This window comes from Perca flavescens, chromosome 13 (genome assembly GCF_004354835.1).
Source record: "Perca flavescens isolate YP-PL-M2 chromosome 13, PFLA_1.0, whole genome shotgun sequence".
Classification (NCBI taxonomy): domain Eukaryota; kingdom Metazoa; phylum Chordata; class Actinopteri; order Perciformes; family Percidae; genus Perca; species Perca flavescens.
In genome coordinates, this window is record NC_041343.1 from 26138434 (window position 1) to 26164322 (window position 25889).

Consider the following 25889-nt stretch of genomic DNA (forward strand, 5'->3'; position numbering starts at 1 on the left):
TGGTGTGGAAAAGATGGCTGCTTCGGCGGCAACGGCGAGTTCTTCCCCCGGTTTGTGTCCAAATTACGCCGTGATTTGCTCCTTCCTGGAGCGGTACGGAGCGTTGTTGGACTTACCGGAGCTCACATTTCCTCAGCTGGAGAGATATCTGCAGGACACATCCTCAGGTAGGGCAGAAAAACACCCAGCTTCTAACGGAGGAGGAGAGACTTCAACCATTGCATCAATGATGATGGTACCGTGCTAGCAGGCTAGCAGCTACGTTAGCTAGTTGTGTGTTATTGTGTGGTTTTCTAACCTTCTTGTTTACTTAAATATAAGTTAACTGCGTCTCAGAGCTGTTATTCGAAGTGGAAAACGTGTCTGTGCATATTTAAATGAGTATTCAGGTGTGAGCCCACCGAATCAGTCGAGGTTTTCTCTCACTTTTTGGCTTTTGAATAGGGCTTAATTTTTCTCCAGGCAGCCTTTATCTGCTGCTGTAACGTCAACACTCGTAACACAACACAGACAGAAATAGTGTTTGTGAGGAAGTAAAGCTGGCGATAATTCGTGCAACACATCGTGGATTTTGATCATTATTCGGTGAAGATGTCATCGTCTGTGACGGGCACGCGATTGTGCACTTTATTAACAGTTAAAATATTTTGCCATGTAGTGGTTCGCCCAGCTTCTGTCAAGCAACCCGTAACGGCGAGGAACTCCGGTGGAAACTTTCAAAGTAAAGTTGTTGTTTTTTTGGCGCTTAGAATCATTTAATACCAAAATAAGTTTTTACTTGCAGGGAATTTGCCTTGGTGTATACAATAAACACATTAAACAATAAGTACTGCTACAGTCAATAACATAAATACACAAAAGATATATTACAATTAAAAGTATGTTAAAAGACATACATACCAAATAAAAATAACAAAAATAACAGTGGAGGGAAAGAAGGGAGGCTGAACGGTTTAGTACAGGGTGTGCAAAAAATATTGGTCAGGGGATGTGGCATTGTTTACGGTTTGTATAATATGTGCATTGGTCAGGGATAATAATCCGGGTATGTGTCAATGTAACGTGTAGTGACTAAAGCGGGGGGGTGTTAAAACACGATTCTGCCAGTGAATTATATACAATGACGTTATCGCTTACATTTAGTACACGTAGTTGTATTATTTCTATATATTTACTGATATGCATACCCGTGTGATTAATTATTGTGTACGTATATAAAAGCAAAGTCGTTCTACTTCTGTTTGGGCTGCTTATTATAGATAACTTGACTATTTTTTTGGGGTTGCTTTGCGCAGGCGCATCGCAGTCTGACGTCTTCCTGATTGAATGTCTAATAAGAGGAGTTTCTCACAAACATTCAACATCAACACATCTGGAGATACAGGTTTTTTACTGGACAAGACGGGATGAAAAACTGTCATATGAAAAGTAACTTAAGCTGTCACACAAATGTAATGGAGTAAAAAGTACAATGTTTACCGCTGAGATGTAGTGGTGTCCAAGTATAAAGTATAATACCTTGTATTTCTACTTAAGTACAGTACTTGACAGAGTGTGTAAATGTACTTAGTTACATTCCACTCCAGCTTTTATCATATTTATTTTAGTATGAAGCCTCCCTGTTTTCTAAAGTGTATAGATAAAAACATTTTAAAGAGCTGGCTACCCGTAAATCAGCTCTAAAAGTGTATTCTTACAAAAACTTGTCATCAATGGCATGTGAATCTGCACATGTGATCAAGTATGATCAGTTATGTACCGAAGGGTAAATAGACCCAGGTGTCACAAAACAAATTTTGGGATATAAACCTTAATGGCCATTCCAATTCACAGCACCAAAACTGTGTGTGGTGTGAATAAGCATTCCATTAACAATCACAGCTACCGATTATGATATCTGTCACTGTTATTTACTGTGTGTGTGTGTGTGTGTGTGTGTGTGTGTGTGTGTGTGTGTGTGTGTGTGTGTGTGTGTGTGTGTGTGTGTGTGTGTGTGTGGCTGGTGCTAAATCATGTTTAAAATGGGGTTCAGACTCTTTATGAGTGACCGCCGTGTCTTTCTAATGTTTCCTCAGTTCCAAAGCTGCTGGTTGATCTTCACGTCAAGTTGCTGAGGAAGATCGGCAAGTCAGTCACAGCAGACAGATGGGAGAAGTATCTAGTGAAGGTAATTTTCTTTTCTTTTTTTAATCAATTCTTTTTCCTAGAATCAATATTTTCTGGTACCGCCAACGGCGACTACATCATATCCGTTTCCAGAAAAATAGAGTGAAAGCAGAAAATGCTGAAAATACATGTTACAGTATACTTCTTTACAAATTAAATAAATGACTGACTGACATGTGATGTGATGTGCATTCTTTTTAGAAAACAATTAGTTTTTAGAAATGTCTCATGATATATTGTGTCTAGAAGTGTATCATTCAACGTTTGTTTTTGTTAAAGAAGGAAAAGAAAATCGCAATACTCAATACTATCGAATGGCAATACTTCTGGAATCGCAATAAACGAAAATCGGCATACAAATCTAATCGCCACTAATGTATCGTGCAAGAATCGATTTGGGACAAAAGCATATTGTTCCAGCCCTAACATGTATAATACAGTGAACCGTTGGTTTTCAGAAAATGTATATTATAGCCGTCTATAAACCAGGTTTGGGATTGTCAGACAGAAAGGTTGGAAGTCCAACCACAGTAAATGTGTGTCAGATGTCTTTATGATGGAGTCAAACACCACTCCAAGCTGATAAAAAGAAAATACGTCAAGGATTTCAAATTAAATGCATTCATTTGCTGATTTAAATTTCTCAATTCTTCTTACAGGTATGTCAAGAGTTCAACACAACCTGGGCATGGGAACTCGAACAAAAAGGATACAAGGAGCTGCCGACGGAGTGCAAGACGGGGATACTTAAAGTAAGCACACTGTTGTTTTTTTTTGGTTTTTTTATGATACATTTTTTATTTATTTTTCCATTTTAAACAAACCGAACAGACAAACACACTTGAACAAGAACAACCCCCCTCTGCGGTCTCGAGGCAAAGAAAGAAAAAACAAAAACAAAAACAGAAATCCCACCTTGCCTAGTCACTCTCCTCTACTTCCTGTGATGCTGAGGTCATTAGGACTGATACCTGTGCTGCTGCTGCACCTTTCTATATATATATATATATATATATATATATATATATATATATATATATATATATATATATATATATATATATTAGTGTGTGTAAATGTGAATACTACTTGTCAAAATAATGAGCTTTTTCTTCTGAACTGTTATATTCTGTCAAGAATATCAATTAATGCCACACTTCAAATCCAATTTTGATTTGCCTTGCAGCTAAGTAACTATGAATCCTCAGATTCATTTTCAGCAACATTATTTATTTCTACCTTTTTTTTTTTTTTTTTTTTTCACTCACAGAACTCAAGAAAGTTACATTTGACTCAAGTCTTAGTAATAGGTGTTTTTGTATTTTGAAACATTCTGTGCCTTTCTTCTACTTTTCTCCAGTATTTGTGTGAGTGTCAGTTTGATGACAATGTGAAGTTCAAAACTGCCATCAATGAGGAGGACCCAGATAAGATGCGGCTGCAGCCGATTGGCCGGGACAAAGATGGTCAGATGTATTGGTTTCAACTGGACCAGGACGACAATGTGCGTGTTTATTTGGAGGAGCAGGACGACTTAGACGGGTCGTCGTGGAAGTGCATCGTCAAGTAAGCAGACAAGTTTTTTTTTTTTTTATATATATATATATATATATATATATATATATATATATATATATATAGAACAAATATGCTTTAAAGGTCCAACGTGTTTAGTTGTTCATTATCAAGATCTGTGTTGCCCGTTCACAAATTTGTCCTTTTTCATGAATATTTACCTCCACCATCAATTCCAAGTATTCCTATTGGCTTGAAATCGGCAAGTTTGAAGAAGGAAACATGGAGGACCACACGTATTCAAAATCCAGATCTCAGGAACAGGAGTCTTCTTCTTCACCCAGAAAAAGAATTCCTACACATTGGATCTTTTAAGCATTATGAAATTAAATGCTAAGGGCCGTTACAGTGTCAACGCAAACAAGCAACGCGAACGAGCAACGCGAGCGACGCACTCCCTTTCATAGTCTAAACAGCGGACGCAAGTAGACCCAAGCGTCATCGGCAATGCGTGAAATGCAATACACCGCCCACGCAACAGGGGGTAGCAGAGTGCTCCATGGTGTTCGGTCGGCAGAGCCAGACCCTCCCGGAGAGTGGCTCTTGTCAGGGAGCAGCTGGCTGACTTCTTTTTATCAGATGCTGGCGTGTTTCCCCACTAGTACAGTGTGCTACGATTGTGTAGCACTGACCAATACATTGATTAAAGGTCACTTAAACATGGTTTAGCAGGTTTTAAAAATATATAAATACATTTGGGTCTCTCTCGCTTCTTGAGGAGGGCACACAGCATAGACTACACACACACACACACACAACGTTGATACATACTGAAAAATGTGACTCAGTAGTCCTATGTTTGATGAATTTGCTCAGCTAAGTTGATTAAATATTTTTGAGTAATGTATAATACATGCAGTGTCGCCCCCACCGACAACGCATAGTATTGTGCGTATCAAAAACTGGGATGACACATTTGGCTACGCATCGACGCATAATGGCGGACGAAGCGTAGCGATGCATAGCCTTGCGGACGCGTATGCGTACCGATGCGTTGACTCTGTAACGGCCCTAATGCTTTCTATAAAACTGGGCACTGTTTGTGTTATTTACTCTGGAAAATAAATGATTATACTGATCCTCTCTTTTCTACCTGTAGAGATAGAAATGACCTGGCTGAGGTTGTGGCTCTGCTGAAGACACAAATCGACCCTGCACTGTTAAAAAAAGATCAAGAAACCAAACCTGACGGTGAAGACGGTAAAGAGAAAACAGAAGATGGTAAAGTTTAGAGTTTTAAATTACTAGTTTACAGATTGTCATTGTCAGTTTCTGTTGTTACAAGTAACTTTTTTTTTTTTTTTTTTTTTTTTTTTTTTTAAAAAGAATATGGAAATGTTGCATTTTTCCAACCGTAATCATCATGTTAATAGCATGTTCTAGACAAAGAAACCTACTTCAACAAAAAGTCTTTTCTAGGTGTGGGGGAAAAAGACAATACACAGAGGAAATAAGGTTATCTTCTATGATTCTGAAGTGATTCACAAATTCCAGATATAGATTTTACGGTAATACAATTATGGTAGCGCAAAGGAAAAGGTGGAACGGTTAAGCGAGCCTCATACTTTCGTTTCAGAGAGGGTCCACTTTGATCCATGTGACGTAAATGTTGTCGTCAAACAAACTCACCATCACATACTTTACCACTGTACAAAACTTAACTGCCAGTTATACTGGCAGAATAGTGCAGGCCATGTGCTATACCATTTGTCTACTTGTCTATTATTTACGAGAAGTCATTTGATCTTTTGTTCCATATTTACATTACAGGTGAAGTTAAAAAGATTGAGGACTCATCGGATGAAGACAACAAAGACTCCAACAAGGATGTTGGTCCACTCTCACCAAAGAGCGAGAATAAGGAAAAAGTAACTCAGAAAGACAACATGAAATCAGGAACTTCAGAGGCCAAATCATCACTAAATGGCACTAGTGAAGGCAAAACTGAAGCAGATCTCAACTCAGAAAAGCCTACGGATCCCAGTATCGGTTCAAAAGTCCAGAACAAAAAAGAAGAGCCAATGGAGGTGTCGAACACTAAAACAAGCACAGCAACAAGTGAACCCTCCTCTGAAACGCCATGTATATCAGTAAAGGCAGAAAAAGGAGAAGAGGCTAGGAAGAACAGTGCAGAGGAGATTCAGCAGGCTCTGAAGAATGACCAACAGGCGAAAATCCCTTTGAAAAAAAGAGGAATGAAGTTTAGTGAAGACTTTGAAAAACATAGTGGCATCATAGTGCCAAACCCATCTGTTTCACAGGTCAAAGAAGCTCCTAAAGCTGACTCGGTTCCTGAACAGACAAAGAAAGCGCAGAGTGTAAATGATCACGTTAATGGTGAAGTTCAGCCTTCATCAGAGAAAAGCTTTCAGAGTAATTTGTGCAAGTCACCAAAAGATGCCACCGTCGACAAAGAGCAGACGGTTGAACCAGTTGCAGATAAATCTGTAGAAAAAAGAGAAAATGACTCTCCATCCACAGACAAGGATGATACGAAAGATAAAAAGGATGAAGCTTGCAGTGCAGAGAAGGTCACAGAGGGAGTCGCATCAAACCAAGAAAACTCTGTGCGGGTAGAAAAGGAAAGCACTACATCAAAAGAAAAGAAAGAAGCACATGAGTCTCCGCCGCCATTACCTAAAGACGTGAATAATGAACCCGAGAAGTCGTCTAATCATGAAGAGCATGAACAAATAAAAGAATCCAAACCAGCAGCTTCAAAAGAGCCTTGTACAGTAGACAAGAAATTAAAGGAAACCAATAAAACATCAACGGCTGGTGAGTCAGAGAAAGTTACATCCAAAGAAGTTGAATCAAAAGACTCAGAGGAAAAACCAGCCAGTGTAGACACATCAGAGTCGAATCAAACGGAAGAAACCAAGAAGTCAGAAAATGTAACAGACGTGAAGCAAGCAGAAATGGGTGATGCTAAAGAAACGGCAACATCTGAGACTAAATTGGATAAATCAGTGGCAAAAGAAAAGCCCGAAGTCATCAAAACAGCAGACAAATATCCTGCAAAGAAATCTGCTGATGCTGTATCACTATCCGTCATTAAAAAAACAGAAATACTAAAAGACAGTGATAATACAGAGACTCAAGAAGCCACAGAAACTCCTAAGGTCATTGAAAACGCAGACAAACCAGTAATCGGTGAGAAATCACAAGGAACATCCAACACTGAAGAGAGTGTAGAGTCGTCTGTTATTAAAAAACTAGACAAATCATGTAAACCTGTAGAGAAGCACGATAACGTCAAAGCTGCAGAGATGAAGCCAGAGCAAGCCAGTGCAGCCTCCGAGACCAACACAGAAAAGACGAAGAAGACAGAGAAGCCTGAAGATGTAAAGAAAACTGTCAACTGTGAAGACAATACGATACATTCCGTTTCCAAGATAAGCGACTCTACGCCCAGAGCTATGGGGGTAGAAGCCGTGGCCGTTAAACCCGATCTGACAAAGCCACAAGAGGATGACAAAACTGAGATTAACTCAGTTGCATGTAAGATGACAGAGGAAGCATCTGAAGGGAAAGATAAACCATTCAGCGCTGTTGAGAAGACAAACGTCTCCAAAGAAACTGATAAAAAACCTGAAAGACCAGACGCAGAACAGGAAAAGTGGTCTGAAGAACAGCCTAAAAAAATTGAGACAGAGTGTCCGTCATCAGAAAATAAAAAGGATGCCCGGAAGGAAAACAAAAAAGGCACAGTCAAGGAAAATAAAAAGGAAACCGTCAAGGAAAATAAAAAGGACGCAGACAATGAAAATAAAAAGGACACTGTCAAGGAAAAACTTAAAAATGACCGTGAGAAACCCCAGTGTCAAGACAAAGAAAATAAAGAGGAGTCGGACAATGCAAATAAAAAGGACACAGTCAAGGAAAATAAAAAGGACACAGTCAAGGAAAATAAAAAGGACACAGTCGATGAAAATAAAAAGGACACAGTCGATGAAAATAAAAAGGACACAGTCGATGAAAATAAAAAGGACACTGTCAAGGAAAATAAAAAGGACACAGTCGATGAAAATAAAAAGGACACTGTCAAGGAAAATATCAAGGAAAATAAAAAGGACACTGTCAAGGAAAAACTTAAAAATGACAGTGAGACACCCCAGTGCCAAGACAAAGAAAATAAAGAGGATTCCACAACTGATACACTAGCAAAAACCGATGAATCAAAGGAGGAGAAACGTGCTAATAAAGAGAGTAAAACCTCGACCAAAATCAAGGAATCTGGTCACCAAAAGGTGAGCAAAGAACCAGACCACAAATCCTCAACTGAAACAGAGAAAGCCCGCCCCCCGAGCAAAGAACTGGATACCAAAAAGCCCGTTGACGAGGAAAGCAAAAGTGAAGAAGAGGATTCTGCGGCAAACAAAGGGGTGGCGAATGGTGGGGAAGCGCCGTCCGAGCTTAACCGTCGGAAAATCAAGCCCCGAGCCCACCAAAGGAAAGCTGAACTTCAGAGAGAGGAGAGACAAGCGGATTCTGAGTCCGATACGAACACAGGAAGATCCCTTCGGAGATCACCCAGAATCTCCAGACCAACACCGAAGGTGGTAGAGATCCACGACAGGAAGCTGGAGAAATCTCAGGCTGCTCCACCGGCTGAGAAGTGTGAGGACAACGAGGGTGAGAAAGAAAAAGATGAGGAGGAAGAGGAGGTGAAGGCCATTCAAAAGAAACCAAGAGAGAAAAAGGCTGATCAGGAGGGTCAACCCAAACCTAAGGTAAGACTGCTCACTAGTGTGCACTATTTACGTCTTTTTCAAAGGATCTGTTATGGAAATGTTATCCGATACAAGGACCATACCAGTGGTGCTTGCATGTTTTAGGCAACAACGAAAAAAATGACATTTGCTTACACCTTCCATTATGGATGTCACTTTTTCAAAAAACCAACATGTAATTTGTTTTAACATTATAATTAATACAAACATAACATAATGCATATGGCATTAGTGTCTTTCGACATTTTTATTTATTAGCTTCGTTTACCTGTAGGTTAGTTGGTCAAATGGTCTGTTGCACTTAGACATAGACTGTAAATTTTGAGTCACTACAGTTTTAATATTACATTTTTTTTTTTCACGGTCGAATTAAAGTTTAAATAAAAAGTTTCCAAAACATGCAGCCATTTTCCAGCATTTTGAACTGAAACCAATGGGCCACTGCAAGGTTAAAAAAATAAAAATAAAGTACAGGGCCAAATTGCATGAATCTGGGAAATGGTTGTGAGTAATTTAAGTTGTAAGCAACGTATCTGCTCTGTTGAAAGTCAACATGTTGTGCTGGTTTAAGGGGAGAAAGAGACGGAAGGTTCGGTGGTCCAACACACGAACACGTCGTAAAAAGAAAGGCTCCGAAGACGACGACAGCGAGGAGGAGTCCAGCGAGGAGGAGGAGGAGAGCGAGGAGGAGGACGACAGCGACGAAGACTACAAGGTTGAGCGAGGCAGAAAAAGGCGGAATCGTAACCGAGAAAGACGAAGCTCAGACTCCTCGACATCCTCAGACGAAGACCTACCTCCTAATGACGACCCCTGCAAACATTGCGGTCTTCCAAATCACCCTGAGCTGGTGGGTTCTCACATCTCCTAATATTGCCAACAATTTGAGTTTTTTTTAATCACCCCCCTTCCTCCCCCCAAAAAAGTGCTCTGAATTCTAGTTAAGGACGTTTTGATATTAGTTTAGCATTTGCAGAAAAAAAATCTAGATATAGATATATAGATATAGATGTTGTTTTTTTTTTTTTTTTTTTTTTTTAAGTTAGTTAATTTAGTGGTGGAAAAATGAACACTGAACCCGTGAATTTACACGGAACTTAAATTTAGAAAAGTAATTTAAGGTTTTTAAGATTTGGTGGGCCAGTTAAACTATGATGCATTAAGATCTCTGTAATTATAAGTGAGGAACCATATAAGTGTTGCTGCTAATGTCTTGTTTTGTTCGACCAACCATAAATGCCAATCACAATCGTCTTGGGTGGCGCTAAGCGCCGCATGGTGCCGCTGCAAAATAGCCTCGGTAAGGAACTTGTTTTGGTGGAACGTGGACGTTCGTTGTTTTAGTCGTGCGAGAGAAAACTCAGATTGGACAGATAGTCTAGCTAGCTGTCTGGATTTCCCCTGCTGAGATCTGAGGAGCAGTTACCCATAGTCCTCACAAATCCATTGGAGTTTAAAATTCCAACACAAAGAAAGCGGAAGGAAACGGACATCGGCGAAAAGATGTACATCCGGCAGAATTTCCTGCGGCACCGGAGCAATCCCGAGGTGGAACGTCGTGGATATAGACTAGTAAAAATGGGACCAAGGAAGAAGTTTGGTATCTTGGCTTGAAAATGATGCAAACAATTAATTTGTCAGCATCTCTTTTTCAGATCTTGCTGTGTGATTCGTGTGACAGCGGGTACCATACAGCCTGTCTGAGGCCTCCCCTCATGATCATCCCCGACGGAGAATGGTTCTGTCCACCCTGTCAACATGTGCGTACCAGTCTGAGCACCAAATATTAAAGAAAAAAGATAAATTAAATATGTTTTAATGTTTTTCCTCGTTATTCCCCTCTGCAGAAGCTACTCTGTGACAAATTAGATGAGCAGCTCCAAAACCTCGACGCTGCTTTGAAAAAGAAGGAACGGGCCGAGAGAAGGTGAGACATTTTGTGCCTCATCTGTTCATTAACATTTGGAAACCTAGTAAGTGGGTGGACCATGTTTGGTCATTGTGCCGTATCGTGGCCAAACGAGGATAGTCAGCGGTGGTGTATATAATGTGAATTCCTGGATATTAAATGTTCATCTGTAGTGGTATCAGGAATATTTGTTTGTTGTGTATTATGTCCTATGACGTGGTAAAGATATACATTTTAAAGGCAAATAATTACGGACTGCTTTAATTTCATGAATCCTACAATGTAATCATGCGATTTTCATGATTACGTTGAAATAACGCCATTATTGTGTAATTAATGTTACTTGGTTAAACAGACCAGACCTGTAGGTTTCAACTCATGACAATTATGTACCACAGCTTCAAATGTTGGTCTTGAGGACCAGTAGCATTTATTCCCACACTATACATTTACCACCACCTGACAACTTAAGAGCTTATTTCTTCTCTGCTCTCTTCAGCGCTGCATCAATGTTAAAATGTCGGCCGGAAACTGAAATTGTTACCATGCGCTAGTTTGAGATGGTTATTTGAGTAGTTTCTCTAATCTAAGTTTTAACTCAACACACACACACTGTGCGTTTAAAATGGCGGAGGCAGAACCATCAGTCACATGTTGAGGAAATAAATCCGTTGATTGATCAGCCACAGCGGAGGTTACCAGCTGACTGCTACTGCGGTGATTCGTTTTGAAACTGCAACGGCCAATGGCACGCTCCAATTCGACCGACGTCATCACTCACTCAATCCATGGTGTAAATTCACTCAGCGACAGAGTGAAAAACTTTTTCGTGTATAGGGCTGGCCCTTCTTTCGGTCCAGCAAAAATGCGCAAATACTAGAACGGCTGTCTTGACACCCGCGCAATCCCAGCATGGGGTGTCAAGTTAAAATAGCCAGGAACCACTGTTTAAGGTTTTAATTTAGGTGGGGGTCATTCTGGATTTCATTATATTAACTTTAATCACAGCTTTTACTGTGAAATTTCAGCTCCTTCACAGTAAAAGCTTTGCAGTGCTGCCAACATTTGAACACGACTGAAAAGTTTATAGTTAAACACATTACATTACACATTATTTTAACAAATAGGCAAGAGTATATTGGTTTGGTATTAGTATTATTTATATTGTACTTTACCACTTATTTGACATTGAAAGGCTTTCTTAATGTGTAATATCTCTTCCAGGAAAGAGCGTCTCATTTATGTTGGAATCAGTCTTGAAAACATCATCACGCCCTCAGTAAGTACATAATGTGAGATTGTACATTTTTGCCAGATAAATACGTATTTACCCGTTGATGTTTCTGACATAAATGACCAACTCTCACTCCTTACAGGTGGAGGAGGAGCAAGAAAAGCCAGAGATCATCATCAAAGAGAAGAAAGAAACAAAGCGCAGTAAGAGTTGGGGTCGAAGGTCTACGAGGACAAAGAAATCCATCAGCTACAGGTCTGTGCACTAATATTTTATAAGTAAATTACTCTTTCTAGGGGGTTTTATATGCTGATTTATATTTTATTTAAAATAAAGTTGCAACAAACAATGCGTATAATAATAATAATTATTAATAAGTAACATCAATTTGCCCCCATTAAATGTTTTTTGGTGATTATTTGTGCACTGATAATAGCTACCTAAATGTTTATAGATGCTTTACGAAGTATTTATTAAACATTAACAAGGTATTATATTCGTCAGTTTCTAAACGCTATAATACCCATCTAAATAATGTTTATTGATGGATTACAATTTCTTAAAGGTTTACAAATCACTTGGTAATCATTAACAAATACTTGCACTATGATATGTGCAACATTAAACTTTTGATATAACATAAATTATAGCATCACTAATAATAAGTAAACATTATAAATTATTTCATTGTTAACAGTAAAATAACTACTAAAGTTTAATTAACTATCAATTTACCGTTTATTCCTAATGGTTATTATCAAGTGTTTATATTATGTAGTAATAATACAATACTAAAATACTGTATACTAGAAATGGAAAAGAATACCATGTTATAGTATATAATATAAAAATAACTAACAGTATAGTAGTAGTACAGTATTATTTTATATATATATATATATATATATATATATATATATATATATATATATATATATATATATGGGCCCACCACCTGTGGGAGGAACCGTTGGGGTCGGGTGCGATGCCACATGTGTGGCAGTGAAGGTCAGGGGCTTCGACGGACCAGACCCGGGCGGCAGACGCTGGCTCTGGGGACGTGGAACGTCACCTCTCTGGGGGAAGGAGCCGGAACTGGTGCGGGAGGTGGAGCGCTACCGGTTAGATCTGGTGGGGCTTACCTCTCACGCACAGTCTCGGTTCTGGAACCATACTCCTGGATAGGGGTTGGACTCTTTTCTTTTCGGAGTTGCCCAGGGTGTGAGGCGCCGGGCGGGTGTGGGGATACTCACAAGCCCCGGCTGAGCGCCCGCTGTGTTGGAGTTTACCCCGTGGACGAGAGGGTCGCCTCCCTCGCCTGCGGGTTGTGGGGGAAAACTCTGACTGTTGTTTGTGCATATGCACCTAACAGGAGTTCGGAGTATTCGGCCTTCTTGGAGACCTTGACTGGAGTCCTGCATGGGGCTCCAGTGGGGGACTCCATTGTTCTGCTGGGGGACTTCAACGCACACGTGGGCAATGATGGAGACACCTGGAGAGGCGTGATTGGGAGGAACGGCCTCCCTGATCTAAACCAGAGTGGTTGTTTGTTGTTGGACTTCTGTGCTAGTCATGGATTGTCTATAACGAATACCATGTTTGAACATAGGGATGCTCATAAGTGTACCTGGTACCAGAGCACCCTAGGCCGAAGGTCAATGATCGATTTCATAATCGTTTCATCTGATCTGAGGCCGTATGTTTTGGACACTTTCGGGTGAAGAGAGGGGCAGAGCTGTCAACCGATCACCATCTGGTGGTGAGTTGGGTCAGAGGGTGGGGAAGACTCTGGACAGACCTGGTAAGCCCAAACGTGTAGTGCGGGGTAAATTGGGAACGCGTCTGGAGGAGGCCCCTGTCCGACAGACTTTCAACTCACACCTCCGGGCGGAGCTTTTCGTGCATCCCTGTGGAGGCTGGGGGCATTGAACCCGAGTGGACAATGTTCAAAGTTTCCATTGCTGAAGCTGCAGCGAGGAGCTGTGGTCTTAGGGTCTTAGGTGCCTCAAGGGGCGGTAACCCACGAACACCGTGGTGGACACCGGTGGTCAGGGAAGCCGTCCGACTGAAGAAGGAGTCTTTCCGGGATATGTTATCCCGGAGAACTCCGGAGGCAGTTGCAGGGTACCGAAGGGCCCGAAGGGCTGCAGCCTCTGCCGTGAAAGAGGCAAAGCAGCGGGTGTGGGAGAAGTTTGGAGAAGACATGGAGAAGGACTTTCGGTCGGCACCAAAGTGCTTCTGGAAAACTGTTCGCCACCTCAGGAGGGGAAGGGGGAACCATCCAAGCTGTGTACAGAAAGGATGGGACACTGTTGACCTCAACTGAGGAGGTAATAGGGGCGGTGGAAGGAGCACTTTGAGGAACTCCTGAATCCGACTAATCGCCCTCTATGTTAGAGGCAGAGCTGGAGGATAATGGGGGATTGTCGTCGATTTCCCAGGCGGAAGTCACTGATGTAGTCAAACAACTACACAGTGGCAAAGCCCCTGGGATTGATGAGATCCGTCCAGAAATGCTCAAGGCTCTGGGTGTGGAGGGGCTGTCCTGGTTGACACGCCTCTTCAACATTGCGTGGAAGTCTGGGACGGTGCCAAAGGAGTGGCAGACTGGGGTGGTGGTTCCCCTTTTAAAAGGGGGACCAGAGGGTGTGCCAATTATAGGGGTATCACACTTCTCAGCCTCCCTGGTAAAGTCTACTCCAAGGTGCTGGAAAGGAGGGTTCGGCCGATAGTCGAACCTCGGGTTGAGGAACAATGCGGATTCCGTCCTGGTCGTGGAACAACGGACCAGCTCTTCACTCTCGCAAGGATCCTGGAGGGAGCCTGGGAGTATGCCCAACCGGTCTACATGTTTTTTCTGGATTTGGAGAAGGCGTATGACCGGGTCCCCCGGGAGATACTGTGGGAGGTGCTGCGGGAGTATGGGGTGAGGGGGTCTCTACTCAGGGCCATCCAATCTCTGTATGACCAAAGTGAGAGCTGTGTCCGGGTTCTCGGTAGTAAGTCGGACTCGTTTCAGGTGAGGGTTGGCCTCCGCCAGGGCTGCGCTTTGTCACCAATCCTGTTTGTAATATTTATGGACAGGATATCGAGGCGTAGTCGGGGTGGGGAAGGTTTGCAGTTTGGTGGGCTGGGGATCTCATCGCTGCTCTTTGCAGATGATGTGGTCCTGATGGCATCATCGGCCTGCGACCTTCAGCACTCACTGGATCGGTTCGCAACCGAGTGTGAAGCGGTTGGGATGAGGATCAGCACCTCTAAATCTGAGGCCATGGTTCTCAGCAGGAAACCGATGGAATGCCTTCTCCAGGTAGGGAATGAGTCCTTACCTCAAGTGAAGGAGTTCAAGTACCTTGGGGTTTTGTTCGCGAGTGAGGGGACAATGGAGCGGGAGATTGGTCGGAGAATCGGCGCAGCGGGTGCGGTATTGCATTCAATCTATCGCACCGTTGTGACGAAAAGAGAGCTGAGCCAGAAGGCAAAGCTCTCGATCTACCGGTCAGTTTTCGTTCCTACCCTCACCTATGGGCATGAAGGCTGGGTCATGACCGAAAGAACGAGATCCAGGGTACAAGCGGCCGAAATGGGTTTCCTCAGAAGGGTGGCTGGCGTCTCCCTTAGAGATAGGGTGAGAAGCTCAGTCATCCGTGAGGAGCTCGGAGAGCCGCTGCTCCTTGCGTCGAAAGGAGCCAGTTGAGGTGGTTTGGGCATCTGGTAAGGATGCCCCTGGGCGCCCCCTAGGGAGGTGTTCCAGGCACGCCCCAGCTGGGAGGAGGCCTCGGGAAGACCCAGGATTAGGTGGAGGGATTATATCTCCAACCTGGCCTGGGAACGCCGATCCCCAGTCGGAGCTGGTTAATGTTGCTCGGGAAAGGGAAGTTTGGGGTCCCCTGCTGGAGCGGCTCCCCCCGCGACCCGACACCGGATAAGCGGACGTGGATGGATGGATATATATATATATATATATATATATATATATATATATATATATATATATATATATATATATATATATATATGTATATGTGTGTATATACAGTGGGGGAAATAAGTATTTGACCCCTTGCTGATTTTGCAGGTTTGCCCACTTACAAAGAATGCAAAAATCTACAATTTTAATCATATGTACATTCTAACAGTGAAAGACAGAATCCCAAAGAAAATTCCAGAAAATCACATCATATGAATTTATTAAAATTGATAACCATCTGATGAGGAAAAACAAGTATTTGACCCCTGGACAAACAGCAAGTATTCTGGCTCCTACAAGCCAGTTAGTCTTTCTTTAAGACACAGCCCCAATCCGAACCAATTATCTACATCAAATACACCTGCCTCACCTCGTTACCTGTATAAAAGACACCTGTCAACACCCAAACAACCAGCATCCAACATCACCACCATGGGCAAGACCAAAGAGCTTTCTCGGACATCAGGGACAAGATTGTTGATCTGCACAAGGCTGGGATGGGCTACAAGAGAATCGGAAAGCAACTTGGAGAAAAAGATCAACTGTCGGTGCAGTTATCAGGAAATGGAAGAAGCACCACACCACCGCCAACCTCCCTCGGTCTGGGCCTCCACACAAGATCTTGCCTCGTGGGGTGTCCCTGATCATGCGAACGGTGAGGAATCATCCCAAAACCACAAGGGGGGAACTGATGAATCAACTGAAGGCAGCTGGGACCACAGTTACAAAAGAAACGGTTGGTAACACACTACGCCGTCATGGATTGAAATCCTGCAGCGCACGCAAGGTCCCCCTGCTCAAGAAGAAACATGTACAGGCCCGCATGAAGTTCGCCATTCACCACCTGGACGACTCAGAAGAGGCCTGGAAGAAGGTGATGTGATCAGATGAGACCAAAATAGAACTTTTTGGCCTCAACTCGTCGAGTTTGGAGGGTAAAGAACACAGAGTACAACCCAAAGAACACCATCCCCACCGTCAAGCATGGTGGTGGCAACATCATGCTTTGGGGGTGCTTTTCAGCCAAGGGGACGGGACAACTCCATCGTATTGAGGGGAGGATGGATGGGGCCATGTATCGTGGAATTCTGGACCGACATCTCCTTCCCTCAGTGAGAGAGCTGAAGACGGGTCGAGGATGGGTGTTTCAGCACGACAACGACCCTAAGCACACCGCCAAAGCAACAAAAGAGTGGCTGAAGAAGAAGCACATCAAGGTTCTGGAGTGGCCTAGCCAGTCTCCAGACCTGAATCCGATTGAAAATCTTTGGAGGGAGCTTAAAATTCGAGTTGCCAGGCGACAACCTCGGAACCTGAATGATTTGGAGGCTGTCTGCAGGGAGGTGGGCCAACATCCCTGCCGAAATGTGCACAAACCTTGTCACCAACTATAAAAAAACGTTTGACATCTGTGCTGGCCAATAATGGCTTTTCTACAAAATATTAACATGCTGTTTGTCCAGGGGGTCAAATACTTGTTTTTCCTCATCAGATGGTTATCAATTTTAATAAATTCATATGATGTGATTTTCTGGAATTTTCTTTGGGATTCTGTCTTTCACTGTTAGAATGTACATATGATTAAAATTGTAGATTTTTGCATTCTTTGTAAGTGGGCAAACCTGCAAAATCAGCAAGGGGTCAAATACTTATTTCCCCATGTGTATATATATATATATATATATATATATATATATATATATATATATATATATATATATATATATATATATATATATATATATATATATATATATATATATATATATATATATATATATATGTATATATGTATATATATATATATATATATATATATATATATATATATATATATATATATAGGTATGTGTGTGTGTGTGTATATATATATATATATAGGTATATGTGTGTGTGTGTGTGTGTATATATATATATATATATATATATATATATATATATATATATATATATATAGGTGTATATTTTTAATGCATCTTGTGTCCAATGCTAATTTAATATTCAAAGTTTTCTTTTTTCCTAACACCACCCTGGAGTGTGGTCTCTCTTTGCTGTATAACCCCCCACCCCCCTCCGACCTGACCATTACCATGTACTGATGAAATACAATGTTTTCTATCCCACATACAATTTGATTCTTGTCGATGTTAATTTTACAGATTTGATGAATTTGACGAGGCGATCGAGGAGGCAATTGAGGAAGACATCAAAGAAGCAGAGGGCGGAGGTACGAGGAGTTCTTTTTCTTTTAGAAAATCATTTTTAAGCAGCAGTACTAAGAACGTGCACAAGGCCGGGCTAAGAGTACCCGAGCATTAGCCAATTTGCCCTCTTTGGAGGAAAGATTATTTATTTTTGCTGTTACGTAGTGGCAGGCCTACCCGGGTGGAATAGGGTGGCAGCCCAGTTTTGGACAATCTAATTAAAGAAAAATATATATATATGAAAAGTTGAAACTCGCGAGAGGACAGAGTAACACAGTGGTTTCCAAAGTGGGATCTGGGGACCCCCAGGGGTCCTTGAGGAAGTTTCAGGGGGTCTCTAACCAAAGGGTAGCTCATTTATTTTCACTATAATTCCATCCATAAGTAACACAATGACAGAATGTATGACTAGTTTGGTCATACATATTAGAGATGTTCCGATACCGGTATCTGCTCCGATACTGCCTAAAACGCTGGTATCGGGAAGTACTGGAGTTTATGCACCGATCCGATACCACATAATAAAGCCCTAAAGAAAATCTACATTAAAGTAGTTTATTTATGTTCTTTTTCCGTTATAACCGACTGTCAAACTGGAGAATAAAAGAAAGTTGTACAACATTCATTGTTTGTGTTTGTTCATGTTTTACAAAGAGTTTAACCTGAGCCAGACAGACAACAAAGATAGAAATAATATCACATCCATACGGGGATAGTAGTATACAGCTGTTATATCATATCACATCCATACAGGGATAGTAGTATACAGTTGTTAAAACATAATTAAATTATATGACCCACTGGTATCTGATCGGTACTCTGTATCGGCCGATACGCAAGTTCAGGTATCGGAATCGGTATCGGGAAGCAAAATATGGTATCGGACCATCTCTAATACATATTTGGGGTTTCATACACTTTCTGTTATAAAACCTCTAAAAGCATGAATCCTATCAGATCCAGGGCCGTTGGACAAAACTTTAACAAATGGGGGTCCGGGGTTTAATTTGTGTCAGTTTAGGGGTCCTTGATGTTAAAATGTTAGAAAGCCACTGGAGTAACAGACCAGTTTCACCCAGCTGCCGCTAGCCGTCCCTGCTGCGAGCTTTAGCAACGTTTATGTGCCGGACTAGTTCGTTCTTTTTTTTTCACTCATAAAACCATAATACCAGATATAACCTGTAAATTGGTGAGCTTTAGAGGTTGTTGTTTTTTACCTTTAGACAGAGCCAGGCTAGCTGTTTACCCCCAATGTCCAGTCTTTATGCTAAGCTATGCTGCTGGCTTCATATTTAGAGAACAAACATGGTAAGTCAATTTTATTATATAGCCCAGCATCAAGGGGCTTTACAATCCGTACAGCCTACAACACCCTCTGTTCTTAGACAATCAATTTGTTTAAGGAAAAACTCCCCAAAAACCTTTTTAACATGTAAAAAAAAAAAAAAAAGGGAAGCCAACAGAAGAGACATGAATGTGGTTTTGATTATCTCATGTTACTCTTGGCTAAAAAGCAACAAGCGTATTTCTCAAAATGTCACTATTCCTTCCAAGTTCTGAGGAAATGATTAGGGGGAGTTTTTATTTTTTTATTTTTTTTTTTTTTTTTTTTTTTACAGGAGCTGGTCGGGGCAAAGACATGGCCAACATCACAGGACACAGAGGGAAGGATATGTCCGTCATCCTTCAAGCAGATGAGGGGAAAGAGAACGGCCGCCCGCCACGACCCTCCGCCGGTCAGCGCAGGAAAAAACGCAGGCGACTGAATGACCTGGACAGTGACAGCACCGTGGACGAGGAGGAAAGTGAGGACGAGTTTCGCATCAGTGAAAGGTACCAAACCACACTGACTTTTTGGTCCATTTGACTGACCTCGTACCATTTTTTTTTGGCACACGAATGAAGAGAGTTTGGTTTGCTCATAGCTGAATACTGTCAATTCAAGTATTTCCTAATTTTTTTTGATGCAGCTCAGAAGAGGAGTTTGTCGTGTCAGAAAATGACACGGACGGTGAGTTTGAGGTGGACTACAATGACAGCGACTTTGGCAGCAACAGCAGCAGGCATCGTACTTCTTCGCGGCCCAGAAAGGCACCGAAACAACGGCGAAGCTCCAGAAAACGGCGGAGACCGCGGGGTTACTCGGATGATGAAGAGGAGGAGACAGATGAGGAAGATGAAGACGAAATAGGTATATAAATTGTTAGTGTTCTAGTATAGTTAGTACACATTTAGCAAAAACATGCATTTACACTCTCTCTTTAAGATTCAGTAGGTAAGACTTCTAAAACTAACTTTCTGTCATATTTGCTGAAACTGACCCTATGTTCCAGTAGAACTACATGAAGCAGGTCATTTAAAAAAAAAAAAAAAATCCGGCTCCTCTGGCACCACCTACAGCCTGTAGTGCGATTTGCAAAAATCCACAGCTCCCTGTTCAGATGCACCAATCAGGGCCGGCGGGGGGTGTCAGGGAATACTTTAAACCTGTAAAAAAAAAATGGTAATATAGAGAGAAATTATGTTTTTAAGGAAAACTAAGAGAAGGAGTTGTTTGTTTGAAGGTGGAAATGGAACGAAGAGATTTTTTTTTGTATCAATTTGCCATATTGTAATATGCACCAATATATATATTTTTGCTGTTTATTTGTGTCTATCACAGTGGCAAATATATACAAAAAAGTGAAATTGATGATTTAAATTGGTTGAATTTTTGTTTTTGCACAAAGTGTAAAATGTCTACAATCTTGTAGATTGAATATATTTTTATTTTTGGACCGTCAGTCGGACAAAACTAACAATTTGAAGACACCACCTTGGCTCAGGGAACTTGTAATGGGTCATTTTAAAACTTAGTACACTTAGTATCTCATATACATTTTCTTCTTTTGCTTTGTATTCATGGGAGGAGATTTTATTCACATACATTTGTAACCCATTATTATTATTTTGTGTGTGTTCAGCGACTGAAGGCTCCAGCGAGTACAGCGACAGTGATCTGGACATGAGTCGACGGCGGTCTCGGCGGAGTTTGAAGAAGCAGGTGAACTACTGCGAGACGTCAGAGTCCGAAGGCTCTCAGGCAGAAACCAACCGGGCCAAAATGAAACCCAGACCCCGCCAGGATAGCTCCGACAGTGAGGGTCAGTCAGAAACACACAGTTCACAGTAGATTTTGACCTTTGACCAATGCTAGTAGTAATAATAATTCCTTTTCTAATGCTTTTTCTAATCTGTTGTCTAATTATTTTACAAAATGACACTGTATTTGTGCAAATAGAAGATGTCCCGTCCAAACTAATATAGCTGCCTACTTAAAACCGTGTAAAAATGGATGAACCTGGTCAGCACCATGGACAGTGACATTCAGATACTGAAGACACTTGATATGAAACATCTGAACAGAATCAACGGCAGAGTTGCTGGAGTCGCTACCGTTTTAGCTGGGCATACCATATCTTGTTTTTCTGGATTTTTAAGACAAGTTAGGCTACACAAAATTGTCATAATTTGGCATGCGACTACAGTTTTTATTATTTATTTATTTTTACCTATTCATCACATATCAAATAGCTGTATACGGGCGGATAAATTAGAGTTTTGTTTGTGTTCCATGGATATACATTAATAAGTTAAGGCCATTGCAACAAACAAATTAACTTCTGAGTAAAAATAACTCAGAAAGCATTTCACCGAGATGAGAGAAAGTGGTAAGCAATGTTGGATTCAGTCTTAACAGATTTTTTCAAATGTATTTGTTTCAGCAGAAGTCCGATCACCAAACTGCGAGAAAGTTAGCTCATGTGTAAAACTGGAATATAGCTTACCCTAAAACTGAAATAACCATGTTTATATGACATTTTATGCCATTTGAAAAAGTACTGCTGTCTGCTGCTATTTTACTTTAAAATAAAGCTTAGATTCAGATAGCGTTGCACATTAAAGTTGTATAAGTCACGTAGGGCTAAAAATAACAATGATTTGATGCAAACTATACTATATATCATTTCAGTTTTATCATAATAAATGAAGTGTGGGGAGGAGGGGAGTCACCCAGTCATGTCTGCAGTGTGAAATTACTTGACAAATCCTATTAAAGGGAAGGGAGGCATGCTGCCTAATAAACAACAGTCGATGTAAGCATAATCTGGATAGGATAGAGGCCATATTTCTGTTGCTAATATCAGTTATGTTTACGGAAATATTTTTTAACCATCTTATATGCATAACCAGTTGTTTAGTATATTGATGTGATCCTGGAAGAGTTACAGGCAGCTAAAGGCATCTTTTGTTTTCTTTCCCCAGCGAGTTTCTCCAGAGACTCTGAGGAGGAGTCGAGGGATCGGAGGGTGAAGAGGAAAGCCGACTCCTCAGAGGAAGATTCCCGGCAGCGGCGCAGACGTCTTGCACTAAAACGCAGGAGAGCTTCTGAAGACGACGACTCGGACGACGACTCTGACGAATCGTCGGAGGAGGATCGTCCCGTCCGTAAACGCGTGAACCGCATAGACTCGGACTCGGACGACGACGAGGAACAGGAGGAGAAACCGAAGGAGAACAAAGCAGCTGAAAAAGAGGACGAGGAGTCAAAGGGAACAAACCCAGTGGACTGCAATCCGGTGGAGCTGCCACCCACCAACGGACAGAGCCCGATTAAGAGCCTCGAGGGCCTTGTTAGCAAGCCCGCTGCCGCCACTCCAGGCCTCACCCCAGATCTGGAGCCACCCAAAAACGTCAGCGCCACACCAACCGCTGCCATAGCACCAAACGGTCTGGTTGGCCAGGAGATGGCGGCGCAGGAGGAAGACGAAGACGACCTGTTAGGAGTCACAGACCTAGTGGACTACGTCTGCAATAACGAAGATTTGTAAAAAAAAAAAAAAAAAAAAAAAAAACAACAAAAAGTGTATTGTTTCATTTTTTGTGGTATTGTATTTTTATATTGCTTAACTTTATTATTCCCTCCCCCACGAACATTTCCTCGTCGTCCTTTTTATTTGTGTCATCTGGACCTTGAGTCTCCGCAATCTCTGCTACAGTAAGAACTGGATCCCTGTCACCAGTCTGATGCTGTCCCTGTGGGTTTGTACTACAAATAAGGGCACCAAACAATCACCTCTCACTTGTTTGGTAATAATCGGTTTACCCACATCCTCCAGCTCCACTGCCAAACCACCTCCTTCCTCTAAAAACAAGTCACTCATTTCTCCCCTCACGTCATGCCGTTTTTTTTATTTTGTTACATCCAAGATTTCTACAAATGTTATCTCCTGTACTTGTCTACATTGATGGAAAATTGGCACTGCAATTGTTTAATGTGTAGGAAATAGTTTAAGACTGCCTGATTAAATGACTGGCACTTTTAAAATTTTTAAAGATTAAACTAAGTCATTCCATAATTAATTCGAAGTTCTGTTCCTCTGTTCACTTAAATAGCTGGATCAGGTATCCGTTACAATGGAGTCAGTTTATTCAATTCAACGCTGTTTATTTACAATATAAATTTTATATACTGATCATTAAATTAGAAAAATAAAAACAAAATAATCCAAAAAAAACAACCAGTGATATACTCAGCCATTCGCAAATAGATGCTATATTCGTCCAGTTGCCCCAACCCTACTGTCTACTATAACTCTCCTCCTAAATTAGCCCAAATATCAAACTTTTGCTTCAGACTATTCTGGCTTATAATTTGTAAACGCGTTAGATGAGACTATTTATTCTTGTCAAATAACCTTCAAGACTAATAACTAGTCGACCAACCTTCATTTGTCAGCCCTCCCCTTTTAACTTTTTGTTGAATGATAAAGTTGCTTTTGTATATTAAATACATATATCATTATTTTAACTATATCGGTATCAGTGGTGAATCCCCTGTTCCTTTTTAATACTACGTTCGCTTGGGGAAACAAAATCCGAAGTAAAACTTTTCGTCCCTCCTAATCTTGACCTGTAGTCTAGTTTCCTGTTATTACATTTATGTTCCCTTTTTGTGATTTTTGTTTTTTAATAATGTATTTTTTTGTATATCTAAACTTTTATTTGCTGTTGTCTCTTTGAGCGAAATGTAAAGTGTCTTATTTTCTTTGTACATTGTCCTTCATAGAAGGTTCAAAAACCTGCAGACCCGTGGCTTTTTATTAACTAAATAACACTAAGCTTCAAAATGCCCCCCTTTTCTTTTTTTTTTCTTTTTTTTTGTTGTCATATTCTACTCCCCTTGATCTTGTTTTATTCACATTCTCTATTCATAATCTTGAGTTGACGTTCGAGTCCGGTTGTAGTAAACCGCTGACTTTTAAGAACTCAAGACCATTTCAAGATTGTTAAAAATAAACAACTTAGTGGAATAATTAGTTTTTGAAGCGATAGTCAGGATGCAGTTTTAGAATGGGGCAAATGGACAGAAAAGAAACCCACAAACCAATGACTTCACTGACCTCTGCTGGAACCAGTCTGTGTGTATATCTGTAGTTTATTGTTGTAATATATTTAGAGGCAATTTTTTAATCATGGAAAAATATATTGGGCAATTTTTGGGGAATGCATGAGTTTCTAATAGTTTTCTTTTGTAGGAAAGTAATATTGGCACAACAGTTTTTGTAACAAAACCAGAAAACTTTGGCATGTTTTAAGAATCTCCTGACCGGTTGTGAAGTAGATGCTGCAGGATGTCTCATTATTTTGCAGTGGATCTGCATAGGTAAGCATGCGCTGACCTACTAAAGTCATGTTACAGAAGCTAGGGGGGAGAGAAAGGATAACAATAGAAAATATTCTAGGACCGCTGAATCTGATTTGAGAGAGGACATGAAGCCTGTTTGTAAAATATTTTGTAAATTAGTCTCCGCATGGTCTTCACAGAGGAAAAACCACTCTATTTATCATACCGTTTTGATACCGGTGATGGCCAAATCATGACTTCCAGGACACAACCTATATGTGCTGCTTGCAGTGCACACAACTTGGGCCTCTACACACACATTTAGCTTTTAGATTAGCTGGACAGAATATCGAAAACCCAATTCTACAAATGTAATAGAAGTGTGTGTTCTGGTGGGTTGAGTCAGAGTAAAGGAATATGGATGTCTGTGTGCTCTATGTAACCCTGTTTTAAATTCTCCACAGAGATAAGGAGAATGTATTGATATGTATCTCATGGTTATGAAATAACCTGTAGCAAGACCTGCATAGAAGAGAAAGGAGCGAAATAAGTAAAGGCTGTGATGGGATTAAAGGAGGAAGTTGGTGCCAATGACTGAAGTGTTAAGTTTTCCTATTTACCTCATGATGAATCTGGGAGGAAAGACACCTTGTCCACTGTGTATAGATGCTAGTAGACTGGTTGTTGGTGTTTTGTCTGCTCCTTACATTTTTGTTAACTTTACTGTTATTTCATATGAATCTGATCTTGTACATTTGTCATAATAAAATGGGTTTCAAGCCTCATGTCTCACGTCTTCCGTGACTTTTGATGTGGAAATAAAATATGCACACAGAGTTGCTTTGAGCTAAATGCTAATGCAATCATGCTAACATGATTTCAATGACAATGCTATGTATCACAATCTTAATATATGTATTTATCCTTTTACTAAGTCAAATGAATGTTTAAACATGCCCCTTCTCACCATCGTAGTTTAATGCATTAGCATGCTAACATTTTCTTAATACTAGCATACTAACATGCTCACAATGACATTGCTATTTATTACTATCTTAAGGATTCAATTTAAAACAAGTTTAGGAGGCACGGTATAATTTACTTTATTTATTTAACATTTATATTTTAAATTTATTTTCACCATCTAAGTTTAACTTGTTAGCATGCCAACATTTGCTAACACCAGCATGCTTATAGGTCACAATGACGTTGCTATGTATTGCTAGCTTAATATTTACGTATATTAGTACTGACAGTGATATGAGTAAAAGTATTTTTAACTCTAAAAGTAGTTTAGCATGTTAGCATGCTAACAATTGCTAAAGGATGATGGAATGTCTGCTTTGAGCTAAGTGCTAATGTCAGCATGCTAACATGCGCACAATGCCAATGTTATGTATTAGTATCACATTTATGCTATGGATCCAAGTA

At 40.8% G+C, this 25889-nt stretch overlaps 1 protein-coding gene across 1 annotated transcript; it reads left to right on the forward strand.

Moving 5' to 3' along the window:
- Nucleotides 1-25243, forward strand: rsf1b.1 (remodeling and spacing factor 1b, tandem duplicate 1). The gene is made up of 17 exons (XM_028594561.1): nt 1-167; nt 2076-2167; nt 2826-2918; nt 3527-3732; nt 4841-4962; nt 5512-7640; nt 7761-8474; nt 9046-9324; nt 10130-10234; nt 10322-10401; nt 11608-11662; nt 11760-11872; nt 17747-17814; nt 19411-19624; nt 19762-19982; nt 20755-20934; nt 22097-25243. The coding sequence occupies exons 1-17, from the start codon at nt 14-16 to the stop codon at nt 22660-22662; spliced, it is 5391 nt and encodes a 1796-aa protein (XP_028450362.1). The 5' UTR covers nt 1-13; the 3' UTR covers nt 22663-25243.
- The last annotated feature ends 646 nt before the right edge of the window (nt 25244-25889 follow it).